This window comes from Neolamprologus brichardi, chromosome 16 (genome assembly GCF_056152115.1).
Source record: "Neolamprologus brichardi isolate AB-2024 chromosome 16, ASM5615211v1, whole genome shotgun sequence".
In the NCBI taxonomy this organism is placed as follows: Eukaryota; Metazoa; Chordata; class Actinopteri; order Cichliformes; family Cichlidae; genus Neolamprologus; species Neolamprologus brichardi.
Window position 1 is genome coordinate 8,883,000 of NC_142119.1, and position 13,199 is coordinate 8,896,198.

Below are 13,199 nucleotides of genomic sequence, written 5' to 3' on the forward strand. Positions count from 1 at the left end.
TCTTTTTATTTCATAGAAATGATAAATAATAATTTTTATATAAAAAAAACATACGTTTTTTAAACTGAAAAGCAGCTTCTGCATACATGTAAAAAATCTTTTTACGGAACAGGTTTACGGACGTTCTCGGAACTAGCTTATATCATATCCGGTTAAAAGTTAAATATATTTCACAATAAGAGTCATCAATCAAATTCAATTTGGTATTTGTTGAGTTTGTTTTTTTAATATTGTTATATATTTAATATTTATCGGTATTTGTTGTTAATACATTATTATATATTATTTGTTTGTCCATCATAATACAATTTTGCTACATAACTCGGACCTTGACTTTTATACTGACGTTTGCAGAGCGGATGTATTATCCGAGAGCTGCGATTGGTCTATACAAAATGCCGCTCTTCCCTTCACGTTCTAGTAACTGAAACTGAACTAGTAGTGTTGATAAAATGGAAAAGGTTGTATGTAGTATCCACGGTAAGTGGTAATCGGTCAGTGGTGATTAATTATGTGTTATAAAATGCTAAACTGGATATTGTGTTTGGTTTAAATAGATTATATTTTTGTTTTTATCCTGAGAAAAAAAAGGTTTGCTGCTTACATAGTTTAATAATTAGTTTAACCTTCGGTTTAAATATTCTGCACTTCGAGTTTTTACGTGTTTCTAAAAAGAGACCTTTTTGTCACAGGCGGCGTGTGTATGTTAAAAACCGGATTAAAAGATGGACCAAATAAAGGCAAGAGCTTCTACGTCTGCGTTGACAAGCAAGGCTGTAATTTTAGTCAGCAAACCAGGTAATAGGCCACTCTACTGTATTTTTAGACCTGAAGCAGTCATTGTCACTGTGTTTGAACCAAATAATAATCTCTTAACTATTCCTTGGCTATATCCTTACATTGCTTTTGTTCCATTCATCTCAGTAGCCAACTTTACTATACTCATTGGCTCTCTCCAAACATCTGAGGTTAAAAGTGTTGGTTATTCAGTGACATATTGTTAAAGTTATTGATAAACAAATGTGTGTGTTGCACAAATATTTGATTTATTGACGTGAATTATCATGTCTCTAGCATTTCACCATCACACTGCCTCCATCATGAAGATTCAATGGTGGAACTCCAGGCTCTCAACTACAGTCAGCAAGAGCAGGGCTATAGGTGTGTGTGTGTGTGTGTGTGTGTGTGAAAGAAATCTGAAATCGCATGCTTATACACAGCTTATATGACTAGAAACCAGGTCGGTTAGACTGTGTATTTAACTGCAAATTCCTTCTCGTTTTCCAGGTTGTTCTACCGATGTGCTGTAGGTAAAAAAGCAGGCCAGAGGTGGTGTGGAAATGTACCCTGGACTGCAGTAAGTGCTGTCACAGACTTCCCAACACACTTGTTTTTTTATATACATTCAATATCTGTATCACCAACGGTTTCTGGCCATCGCATTGAGATATTTATTAAAGATTAGTTATTAAAATGTGGTTAATTAAAGTTTTAAGTTATTATTCTCACTACTCCACTAATAATTAAACTTGTACGAATTAGTCAGTTCATTGGTCAGTCATTCAAAACAAAAGTAATCCTTACCTCTTTTGTATTTGTTTTTCTTTTGTTGTTTTTTCTTTAATGCTGTAACTGTAAATTTTTTATGGTTTTCCTGGCGTACGCATTGATTAATACATTTATTATGTAAACAATCATAAGTTGCAGCATTAAATAGGATGTAGCTAAATGGTATGAACAAGTATTTTTCCTATTCTGAACTATTTACTCTTTTTAAACACCACATTAGGGATTAGCTGTTATTAGACACCTTTCTGTAAATCTCTATGATACATTTTTTTTAAAGTGTATTGTCTTCCATGATTGCAGCCAGAAACAGAAAAGAGAAGCCCTCTGTCTGACACACAGCTTCAGCCCTCATGTCTTCCACCTGTACGAAACCCCTTTAAGGCACCAAGCCAGACAGACAAGGACTCTGAGTGGAGAAAGTTGCACAACTATAGACATGAAGAGAGAGAAGCAAGTCACAAGGCTGAAGGAAGAGCAAATTACCAGAAAGAAAATGAAAGGCAACATGGTGCAGGAGTGGAAGAAAAGGCAGATGATAAGCACAGGTCGTCGGATACTTACCGCAGTAAACAACTTCCACCGGGGATGAAGTTAAAAAAGAGAGTTTCAGATGAGGAGAACAACAGTCCCAAAGAAAACAGTGTTGAAAAAAGAACCGAGAAGATTCAAGACACGCCTGAGCAGAACCGCATCAAGCAAGGAGAAGCAGAAAAGGGCATTTCTTCCTCCAGCGTCACGACTGTTCAGTCATCAAACAAACATCAACTCAAAACAATCAATCAAACTGCACCAGTTTCTCACAGGAACTTGACTCAGCAACCATCTGATGCTGAAACCTCTCAGGTGAAAGAAACCAAACAAATACTAGAAAACAGCAGCTGCACCCATGCATCCAGAGACTCTGACAGCAGCAGGAGCCCCATACCTGACAAACCAACTCAGCCAGAGTCCAGTCAGCCCGACAGTCACGAAAACAACGATGATGATGATGATGTGGTACTGGTGTCGGTGAAGCCTGCTCCGCAAAAGACTCCTCCTGTTTCTACTGTCCAAAAGACACTGACCAACTTCCCAGGATTCCAGCCAGCTTCTAACATCAAAAAGCCGGTGGAAAACCCCAAAGGGCTGCAGAACCTGCTCACCGTTCAGCTCCAGCAGAAAAAGGTGTGGGGAAGAGGAGACCACACATGTCATGCATGAACACTGCATTGATTTAAAACCAAACATACAAATATTATTATAATATAAAAAAAATATTATATGCATGTCAAACATGTCCGCATTAAGAAATCTGTTAATTAACCGCCCTGATATACTCATATCAGTCACTCCTAGGCTGCGTTTCCCAAAACACAGAAGAATATTTGTAGTACTTGTAATTATATCATAGTAAATAATCTGCAAGCTCTCAGAATGTGCTTTTCTCTTTAAATGTTAAAGTTGCCACTGTTAGCTACACTAGCTGACAAAGTAGGCTGAGGTAGCTGTTAAGTACAGTTTAGTTTACAAGTCCAGCAATGTGATTTACGATTAGGCTGATATCTAATTGGCTGGTATTAGCTAACTGCTAATCCTTCAGTTTCAGCATTTATAACAGCCCATAAATGACACACTGTATACATCACAACAACAAATACTACAGAGCAGCTGGTTAGTTTAATACTCAGGCTTATGAGAGCTCTTTGTCTTCACTCTGTCCTCAGGCCACTCTATCTTCAGTAAACTTGGAGGCGCTACCAGATAAAGGAGAGAGGTTGAGGACACAGGTTAAAGAGCTTGAGGAAGCCCTGGAGTCACTGAGCCTCACTGCTGCTTCTCAGCCTGGTAGGAGTCACACTGCACATGAGATATAATAGAATAGTGTTTTCAGATGGTTTATTCAACTGCTTTTTAGTTATTCCACATTTACCCCAGCTATACTCCCAGTTAAGCCCTTATGCTTACATGGGCAAAACCGTGAGGGACTTTTTTTTGTCTTAGTAAGCGCTGTGTAATTTGATGTTCTTTGATTTTCTTTCTGACAAACAAACGTGCAAGTGAAAGTGTAATAATAAAACCAACAAGGTTTTTTAGATTTGGCTGGATGTCTGTGTCTCCCTTTCAGAGCCTGAGGAAGCGTGTAGCAGCACTGATTCTGGTTTCAGCAACACTCAGATGAATCCATTCAGCCGGCAGGGCGGGACCATCCTGCTCCCTGCTCCTCCAGCCCCGGGCCTGCACCATCATCAGGCCTCTGGTGGCTCTCTGGAGCTCCAGCTGAGCCAGGGAGACTCTCAGATGTATGGAGGTATGCCAAATAGGAAAGAGAAACACTTCTATAAAATGTGTAATGTTTTTTTTAAACTTGAAATAAATATAGATTGCTAATCATTCATCCTTAATGTTTCCAGCATACCCACAGGCACAGACATTTTATGGGGGTAGAATGACCAACGACCGTCTTCTGGCGGTGAAAAATGCCACCTGTGAGGCCATCGACCATCTCCACAAGTCCCTGGAGTCCTGTCCTGATGCCGAGGCTGAGGCCCCTGATCCCAAGGGTATCAAGGTGTTACACACTGGTTCACTCACTACTGTGGCAAAACAAAAATCTGACAACAACAACTACATTTTCACAAAAACTTCAAAAATAAAGGAAACTCATAGCAGAACTCAGATATTCTGACTGATTACACAAGGCTTCAGTTAAACTGCAAGCCTTAGTGCTCGACTCTGTCAGTAAATAGTTACATTTAAAATTTTTAAGCTGTTGTGATATAGAAGATAGTGGATGACAGACAACTCTTAGCAGGAGAGGTCAGGAGAGAACTCTTACGCGAATAGTTTCCCACTTTTAAAGCCCACTTTTAAATTCATCTATCAGAACCTTTTACATGACACTCAGCGCAGGCGAGCGCCATCTTTACTCTGATTTGACTGCTCAGACTGAGGCTGCATAAAAAATACCTGGTGTCTGACTGAGTACCATTTATTTACTCTCATTTTGAGGATGGTTTTCTGCTTCTAGTATTGCAGCAACATTTTAAGGTCAGCCTTAAATATATATAGCATCCGATTGTAGCTCATAGTTTTACATTATTATGCTCTAAGAAATTGCATCTTTATGTGTCCATATATTTTAATTTGTAGAGTATTTCATTTTTGCGTCAAAACATTTTCTTTTATTCACAAAACTGTCACAATTTAGAATGGTACAGCCTGTATTTCCTCTTTTGATTGGACGATGATGTTAGGCTAAGATTGCTGCATTGTGATTGGTTGCTCAGGTGCCTCTCCTGCCCCATCAGAGGAGAGCTTTGGCCTGGTTGCTCTGGAGAGAAACGCAGAGTCCTTGTGGAGGAATACTGGGTGAGTGTTTTTTCATGTGATTTTCTTCCTCCTTTTAAAGTTGGAAATAAGCCTGTGGGGTCTGTTTGTTACATTTAATTTGCTTTTCTATGTACAGAAATGGTCTCCTCAGGCCAGTCAGTTTGCTCACATGACAAAGAGAGGAACGCCTCGCTTCTTACCATTTCTTCATCTTTTTTCTAGTACATCTCATTTGTATTCTTTTCAATCAGCGGATGACATGGGTCTGGGGAAGACCTTGACCATGATTTCTCTCATACTGGCCATGAAGATGAAAGCAAAAAAGGACAAGGAGGAGATGGGAGAGAAGAAGAAGGATAGCTGGTTATCCAAAGCTGGTAACGAGAACCTTTTGTCATTGACTCAGTGGATCAAATAAAATCTAGCTAAATAAAATTATACAGTTCTTCCTTTTTTAGCTATTTCCTTGTTTTTTTTGTGTCCAGACTGCATCCCTGTGTTGTCTAAGGGCACTCTCATCATCTGCCCTGCCTCCCTGGTGCACCACTGGAAGAAGGAGATTGACAGACATGTCAAGACGGGCAAGTTGACGGTGTACCTGTACCACGGCCCGAACCGTGAGAGAAGTGCCAGAGCGTAAGAAAGCTGCAAACTTTGTCACACACACATTGCTGTTTATTTCTCCGCTCTGCCTTTATGTCAGTTTGTAACGGTGCAGTCGCATCTTATTCTTTTTGAAGCCACACAAAGTTCCCGCAGTGACAGTTGACCTTTTTTACTTTTGTGCCAAACAATTACATATTAAAATGTTGGTATTTGAGGCCATAGTAAAGCACTGTAGGAACAAGAATGTCCTGCAAATGTTTTATAAAGAGAAAGCTTGGAAAAGCCAAAACTCAGTACAGTCGTAAACATGACTAAAGCAGACAAAAAGGAGCTCCACTGTCATAACTGTCGTTATTTTTGCAAAACACGCCTCTCGGGAAAACATGCTTGCACAGACAAAATGAAATGATGCACACGGGGGAATTGATATGTGTACTGTAAATGTTTGATCTCGTGTTCGTGCAAAGTAGTGGAGAGCAGCTCTGTCATTGTTTCTTTGACATGTCAAAGATCTTCATTACAGCTGTTCTTTTCCCATTTGAAGGACATTTGAGTCACAGTGTTGTGTATGTGTCCACCAGACTGGCAGATTACGATGTGGTGGTGACTACCTACAGCCTAGTGTCCAAGGAGATCCCGGTCCAAAAAGAAGAGGCCGATAAACCCAACACGGATAAGGACGATGTGGTAAATACTACATATACGACCGGAAGCAAAGCCTCTGAGTGTTAACGCTGAAGATGCTGGCAGCAGCACTAAAAATCAAAATACTGTTTTCGTGATTTCTTACTAAGATAAGAGCAGTGTTGGAAACATCACTTTCAGCAAAATGAAATAACTTACAAACACACTTCCCATTATTTTTCTTCAGCGTCCAGGCTCAGCTCCTCTCCTGCGAGTGTCCTGGGCCCGCATAATTCTGGATGAAGCCCACAGCATCAAAAACCCAAAAGTGCAGACCTCCATGGCTGTCTGTCAGCTGAGGGCAGGAGCCCGTTGGGCTGTCACTGGTACACCCATTCAGAACAACCTGCTGGACATGTACTCACTGCTCAAGTAAGACAACAGCCCAGTGAATACAAGTTTTTAACCCATCCTGTGTTTTGTTAGCCTGCTGCACATGTGTGGTCCGTTTTAAATATTTGGGACAATTTTTAAGTATTTTCATAATATGGTGCAGATTGACAAGATAATACGCCTGTTTTTAATAAGTTACATATAAATCATGAAGTCTGGAATATTTGATCTCACAGTTGAGCTTCTTAAATAACTAAAACAACGTCTGACAAATCCTCTTCTCACCTTGGCTTGTGTATTTCAGCTGTGTGACATGGCTGTTTTATACTTGAAGATAAAAACATGCAAAGGATACAGCAGTGCATCCTCGATTACAGCTCCTCTGGAAAGGCTCCTTTCTCCTCTGTCCTCCAGATACAGTTTTCAGTCTGGAGGACTGAGCTTAATATTTGTTTCACAAGCAGAAGGATGTAAGACGGAGGAGACGAGGAAGCACAAATGAAATGAACACATTACGAATGATAAATGTATTTCATGAATGAGATCCTGTTCTTTCACTGCGTTCCTCTGTCTTTTCAGGTTTCTGCGTTGTTCTCCGTTCGACGAGTACAAACTGTGGAAAGCTCAGGTGGACAACGGCTCCAAGAGAGGCAGAGAGCGACTCAACATCCTGACCAGGACTCTGCTGCTCCGACGAACCAAAGACCAACGGGACAGCACAGGCCAACCACTGGTAGAGAGACACACACACAGACTCCATGAACATCTGTCTTTATGGTAGCACATCAGGAAATACACTCACTATTAGGAGTTTGCTTGTTTTTGTTTTTTAATTTAATGGTGGCAAAGTATCTGTTAGCTTCTGGGAGTGTATGTTTTAATTACAAAATATAACCAGAAACTAAAGCAGTTTTGTTTCAGGTGTCTCTTCCTGATCGGACTTCCGAGGTGCATCGACTCAAACTTTCTGAGGATGAGCAGGCTGTGTATGATGTGTTATTTGCGCAGTCCAGGTAAAAGTCTTATCTTTTCAGAAATACATGAACCTTTGTGAAATGCAAAGGCAGAGTTACAGTTAGGGGTTTAATTAACCTTTTTAAAGCCCAAGGTGTCAAGTATCAAGACGTTCTGTTTGTACATTGTTCATTTCACTATTTTATTTCCTGCATTTTCATCTTTGTTTTTTATTTGGACATCTTGATGTTTTTACCTTTTTGAGTGTTGTGAAACTAGGAATTAAGTCAATTATAAAAAGTCAATTATATATACCGGTGTGTATATTTTTTTTTTCTCTCCTCCAGATCTACTCTGCAGAGCTACCTAAAGCAACACGAAGGAAATGATGTGAAGAAAGGAAGCACTTCCAGTTCTAATCCCTTTGAGAAAGGTGAGGCCTCACCAATAAATAAACTTAATCTGAGCAAAGGTTGTTTTGCAGTCACGATTGCATCTTATTATACGAGGTGCATAATTACATTTGCGTGTAGAAAACAACAGAAATTAAACTGGAAGCTGGGACGGTACTTTTGCCTTTAAGTCAAACTCTTTTAGCAATCAGTGTGTCAATAGAAAATTGTACTTAGTAGTCAGTATAATCTTTTTGTGATATATAAGTTTGCATATTATAGAATACTGCATGATGACCCTTTTATGACTTAGACTGTTGTTGAAATCAAGACTTGCTTTATAAGTTCTTTCTCACAGTGATAATAGCTGAGCAAGCTGTTATCATTTCACTCCTGCCAGGAAGAGGGGAGCTGGATGCTCTTATCTTCAAGAAGAGGGGCAACGTCCTTCAGAATAACACACACACACACACACATACACCTGAACCACTTTTATCTTCACTCCCTACATACTAACATTCCTCTGTTAATGAATAGACGTATTCACTGTTGTATTACTTTTGTATATAAATAAAGGCAAGTGCAGGAACAGAGCGCACATCACAGGGCCCCCACTCTGGTGTGAGCGTTCTGTGATCGCCCTTGCAAGTAAAAACTGCAGCGTCTGTGTGTTTCTACCTTTAGATTCTTAGCTGAAGAAGTGTCTTTAGAATAAATCTCTTGACACAGTGTTTGCTAGTAGCAGTAATGGTGATTTAAAATAGTGTTCACTCTCTCTGTCTCTCCAGTGGCCCAGGAGTTTGGTTTGTCCCAGGCTGATCCTGCTCTGTCGAGCTCCCAGCAGGCTAAGCAGGTGTCCAGCACCGTCCACATCCTGTCCTTGCTGCTGCGCCTCCGACAATGTTGCTGTCACCTCTCACTTCTTAAGAAGGTACACACTTTCACGTGCTGTCATAAGGCTTTCCAGCAATGTCTATAATTTAAAAAGACACATAATGATACAAACTGAATACTGCACACACCTATTTCCTTCTTTCCATGTCTCCCGTGCTTAGACTCTGGACTCATCGGAGCTGCAGGGTGATGGGATCGTCTTATCTCTGGAGGAGCAGCTCAATGCTCTGTCGCTCTCCTCCAGCCCCTCGCCATCTGGCCCTGATCCCAAAGACTCTGTGGCCCTCAATGGCACACGCTTCCCCTCGCGGCTGTTTGAGGGCACCAGCAAAAGCACCAAGGTGGGCAATAGATCAGCACACTAACATCACAGTTACTGGCAGAATGTGAAAATGATATAGATGATGAAATAAGATCAGGGTATGATTGTTTTTGTTGATATAAAGTCACAATAAAGTCAGCAATGAAGTCACTGGGTGTGGATTGTTTGCCCTCAGTTGGAGCCTTTGGATCTTTCCCGCACAGATTCAGCTCTAAATCGTAATTTGACATGATTGTTTTCATGCTAAATGTTTTAAAATTCATAGCTGACCATTTGTCTTTGTGCATTTTCCCTGCCTTTAACGATGTATGTGATAAGAGCGCATGGTGGTCTAGTTCAAAGTCTGTTTGTTAGTATTAAAAGATTCAATTTTCCTTCTAGATCTCTGCTATCATCTCTGAACTGAAGGCGATCAGAGAGAAGAGTAATGATCACAAAAGGTAAAACATTACACATCACAATAATTCAGAGTTCAATGGACCAATTTTTATGTTACCTTCTCATGTGTGGTCTTCATGGCATGTCCTGCCCTTATTGTCCAGTGTGATCGTGTCCCAGTGGACCAGCATGCTCCAAATTGTAGCAGTTCATCTGCAGCTAATGGGGTTAACGTACAGCGTCATCGACGGGACCGTCAACCCTAAACGCCGCATGGATCTGGTGGAAGAATTCAACACTAACCCAAAAGGACCACAGGTAAATGTCTCTATTTTTGTCAAATGGAGCATGTCTGAATGAAGCTGACTGGGGGTCAGCTTTTTTTGCATTTATCACATTCCTGGTGAACCGCACTCTCTCCCTTCCCTGTTCCAGTCCACTTCTCAGCTAATCACCTTTCGAACGACTTACATCATCATACACGTCGAGCAATGTGAAGTTTCGATTTTGGAGAACTGCACAGGAGCATGTTTAGACCTCCTTCCTGTAGATAATTACCTTCACAAAGAGACACAGCCGCAGGAGCATAAATGAAGCATAATGAGGCGGCACAATGATTTCCATACTTCTAACCAACAGGTGGCAGTAATGCACCAAGTAAAGGAGTTGACATGAATGAAAACGATGTAGAATTTAAGATGTTCATAATCTTAATGAGGATTAATCCATTCTGCCCATTTAACAGAGTTTCACTAATAAATGTATTCAACTTTTATAAAAAAAATAATAAAAACAACTTTTATACAACGAGCTGCAAGGAAAATCCACATGGCATTTTTTTATGTCAAGAGCAGAGGACCTATATTTAAAATGATAAGATTATCACACCAGTAAGAATCAATGGGAGCTTTAAATATTGGAATGAAATTGGTACCACTGTCTACCGCTCAATCAAAATAAGATTTTGAAATACAAAAGACTCAAATTTACAACAATAAGAAACTTGTTTCATTTATTCTGACGTCCGGCCAGCGAAAAAACATTAAAATAATCTAAGCTGGAGGAAGACTCTGGGATCTTCCATTACAGATGACGATTAGCAGAATATCTACCTGTTAAGATATTTTATAATCCCTAAATTAAACTGTGTACAGATAGGAGAAACAAGAACAGATGGACTTTTCTTTCTGTACGATTTATTTATGTAGCACTGCGAGCAACTTATCTGTAAAAGACAAATGCTTATTAAGAAGATTGCTTGCGCAGCCACTGGGATAGCAATAACCCGTAAATGATTAAAACATGAACCCCTAATTAAGAATGACTGGACGGCACAGTGAACGATATCAAAGACATGAAGAGATTTCCTTTTCTTTAAACTAACAAACTTATCAGTTTACAAAAAACGGTGAAAACACTGATGCACTATGTAAAACAGCAATAGTGGCTTTTTTACTTTACTCTTTTTTTTTTTTTGTACTTGCACTGATAATCTGTGCATACATGTAAGGCCAACTGTTCCTGTTTTTGTAATGTTTGCTTCATTTGTGAAGAATACAGTTAAATAAAAAGTAAACAACAATAAATTAAATATATGTTATAAACAGAAATTGCTGCAACACTGAAATGTAAATAATAATAGTAATAATAATGATGATGATGATGATGATGGGACTTCTAGATTAGCTGTGATCATTATACCAAGTGTGCTATGCAGCTGAGAACTAAGCTTGAAGTGATAATGATGAAAATGAGTGTAATCAAACTGCTTTGTTGCACAGCTCTAAATGTATAGTGCTGCCTAATTGCTCTGGTTTTTGCTTCAGGTGATGCTGGTTTCTCTTTGTGCCGGGGGGGTTGGACTGAATCTGATCGGTGGGAATCACCTGTTCCTCATTGACATGCACTGGTGAGAGCCACATTGTCATTCAAAGAGCCGGAAAAGTATCACTTCTGTTGTTTGCCGTTCGCCGTTTAATTTAGCAAGCTGCATTTGAAATATATCTGTTGTGCAAAGAATTTTTTCCACATTTTATCCTCTTTAATTTAATTTGTATCCTCTAAAATATTTTGTGCCTTCACATTTTGCATTATAAGGAATGGCAAAGGACAATTTAAAGGCAGTTATAAACAAACATGTGCACACGTCACACAATGCATTCTGCAGTTTTGCAGAGATTATGTTATTCCAAACTTAAGAAACATTTCTGTAAGGTAGAAGAAAGTTTCATTTTAACCCTTCAACAGGAACCCAGCTTTGGAGGATCAGGCCTGTGACCGCATCTATAGAGTGGGACAATATAAAGACGTCACCATCCACAGGTGACGCATCAGCTTCTAACTGAATCGCCACAAAATTTCTAGTTTGCATCTTTATTTTTAAGTTTTATTAAGCATGTACTGGTAACAATGATGTGTCAACTGCGTTTCTTTGTGCTAATAGTTTGTGTGTGTGTGTGTGTGTGTGTGTGTGTGTGTGTGTGTGTGTGTGTGTGTGTGTGTGTGTGTGTGTGTGTGTGTGTGTCTGTCTATGTGGCATTGTCAATAGGTTTGTGTGTGAAAACACAGTGGAGGAGAAAATTTCCACACTGCAGGCAAAGAAGAAGGAGCTGGCACAGAATGTGCTGTCGGGAACCGGAAACACCCTCTCTAAACTCTCTCTGGCAGATCTCAAGATCATTTTTGGAGTCTGAATAAACAGCTGTACCAGCTGACCAACAGCTATTCAGACATGCATTCATGTGTGAATGTATTAGGTTGTAACTTTAGAAAATGTTGAAATAATAATAATAATAATAATAATAATAATAATAATAATAATAATAATAATAATAATAATAATAATAATAATAATAACAACAACAACAATGGGGTAATGCATTACTTTAAAAGTACCAAGTTATTTGTTACACCAAGGCTAAGAATTTTCCTCCAAACACTGAGTCATATGTGAGATGTTTAGATTAGTTACACTAAACAAAATATGTGGGCTTTTTCTAAAACCATTTTTTGGGTTTGTTTTTGTTTGGGGGGGGGGGGGGGGGGGGTGTTAGTTTTTATTTGTATTCTTTCTTTCTTTTTTTTTTTTCTTTTTTTTTTTTTTTTTTTTGGACTGTTTAAACGGCAGATGGTCAAATGCCACAGCTGACACACAGCTGGACAGTATTTGTATACACATACATTTAAACAATTTCTTACTATATTTTGTAAAATTACATAATATTTTCCTCCGTGTATTTTTGGTCTTCTGTTTCTTCCACCTGATAGTTTATTTTTTTTATACATATATAAAGAAATACATTATATCATTATTATTATTATTATTATTATTATTATTATTATTATTGTCATTAATAATAATACTATTATCATCATCATTTTATACTAGTATTGCTGTATTTGTGTTGTTTGTGATGTAATGTTACAATAAATTTAGGTGATTAAAGTTATTAGAAGTGACTTCTGTTTTAGGCAGTAAACTGAAACGATTATTTAATTTTCTAAAGCTGCTTAAAGTTTACTCAGTTGAAAAACATGTTGCTAATATTGTGGCTTTTAAGGCATTTCAATATTGCACTTGTGATTATTAAAATATTATACATTGAAGACTAAAAACATGAGTGGATGACGTGTTTTTTGTTTTGTTCTGTGCAGGAAGATGTGTGCTATATTTAAATATGTATAATTAGTTAGCAGACGTAAGCCGCGATTTCTTGCTCTGACGGTCTGTTTTCACCAGGCAACGTGTTTTCAACGCA

The 13,199-nt window shown here is 38.8% G+C and overlaps 1 protein-coding gene across 1 annotated transcript; it reads left to right on the top strand.

Annotated features, from left to right (window-relative positions):
• Window positions 1-401: 401 nt before the first annotated feature.
• Window positions 402-12,425, top strand: ttf2 (transcription termination factor, RNA polymerase II). The gene is made up of 23 exons (XM_087829981.1): window positions 402-480; window positions 693-798; window positions 1,075-1,161; window positions 1,288-1,357; window positions 1,870-2,733; window positions 3,273-3,393; window positions 3,674-3,856; window positions 3,960-4,117; window positions 4,836-4,917; window positions 5,130-5,255; window positions 5,364-5,514; window positions 6,066-6,171; window positions 6,356-6,540; window positions 7,081-7,234; window positions 7,423-7,514; window positions 7,803-7,888; window positions 8,636-8,778; window positions 8,903-9,082; window positions 9,445-9,503; window positions 9,606-9,759; window positions 11,268-11,350; window positions 11,689-11,763; window positions 11,990-12,425. The coding sequence occupies exons 1-23, from the start codon at window positions 453-455 to the stop codon at window positions 12,132-12,134; spliced, it is 3,438 nt and encodes a 1,145-aa protein (XP_087686107.1). The 5' UTR covers window positions 402-452; the 3' UTR covers window positions 12,135-12,425.
• Window positions 12,426-13,199: the final 774 nt, after the last annotated feature.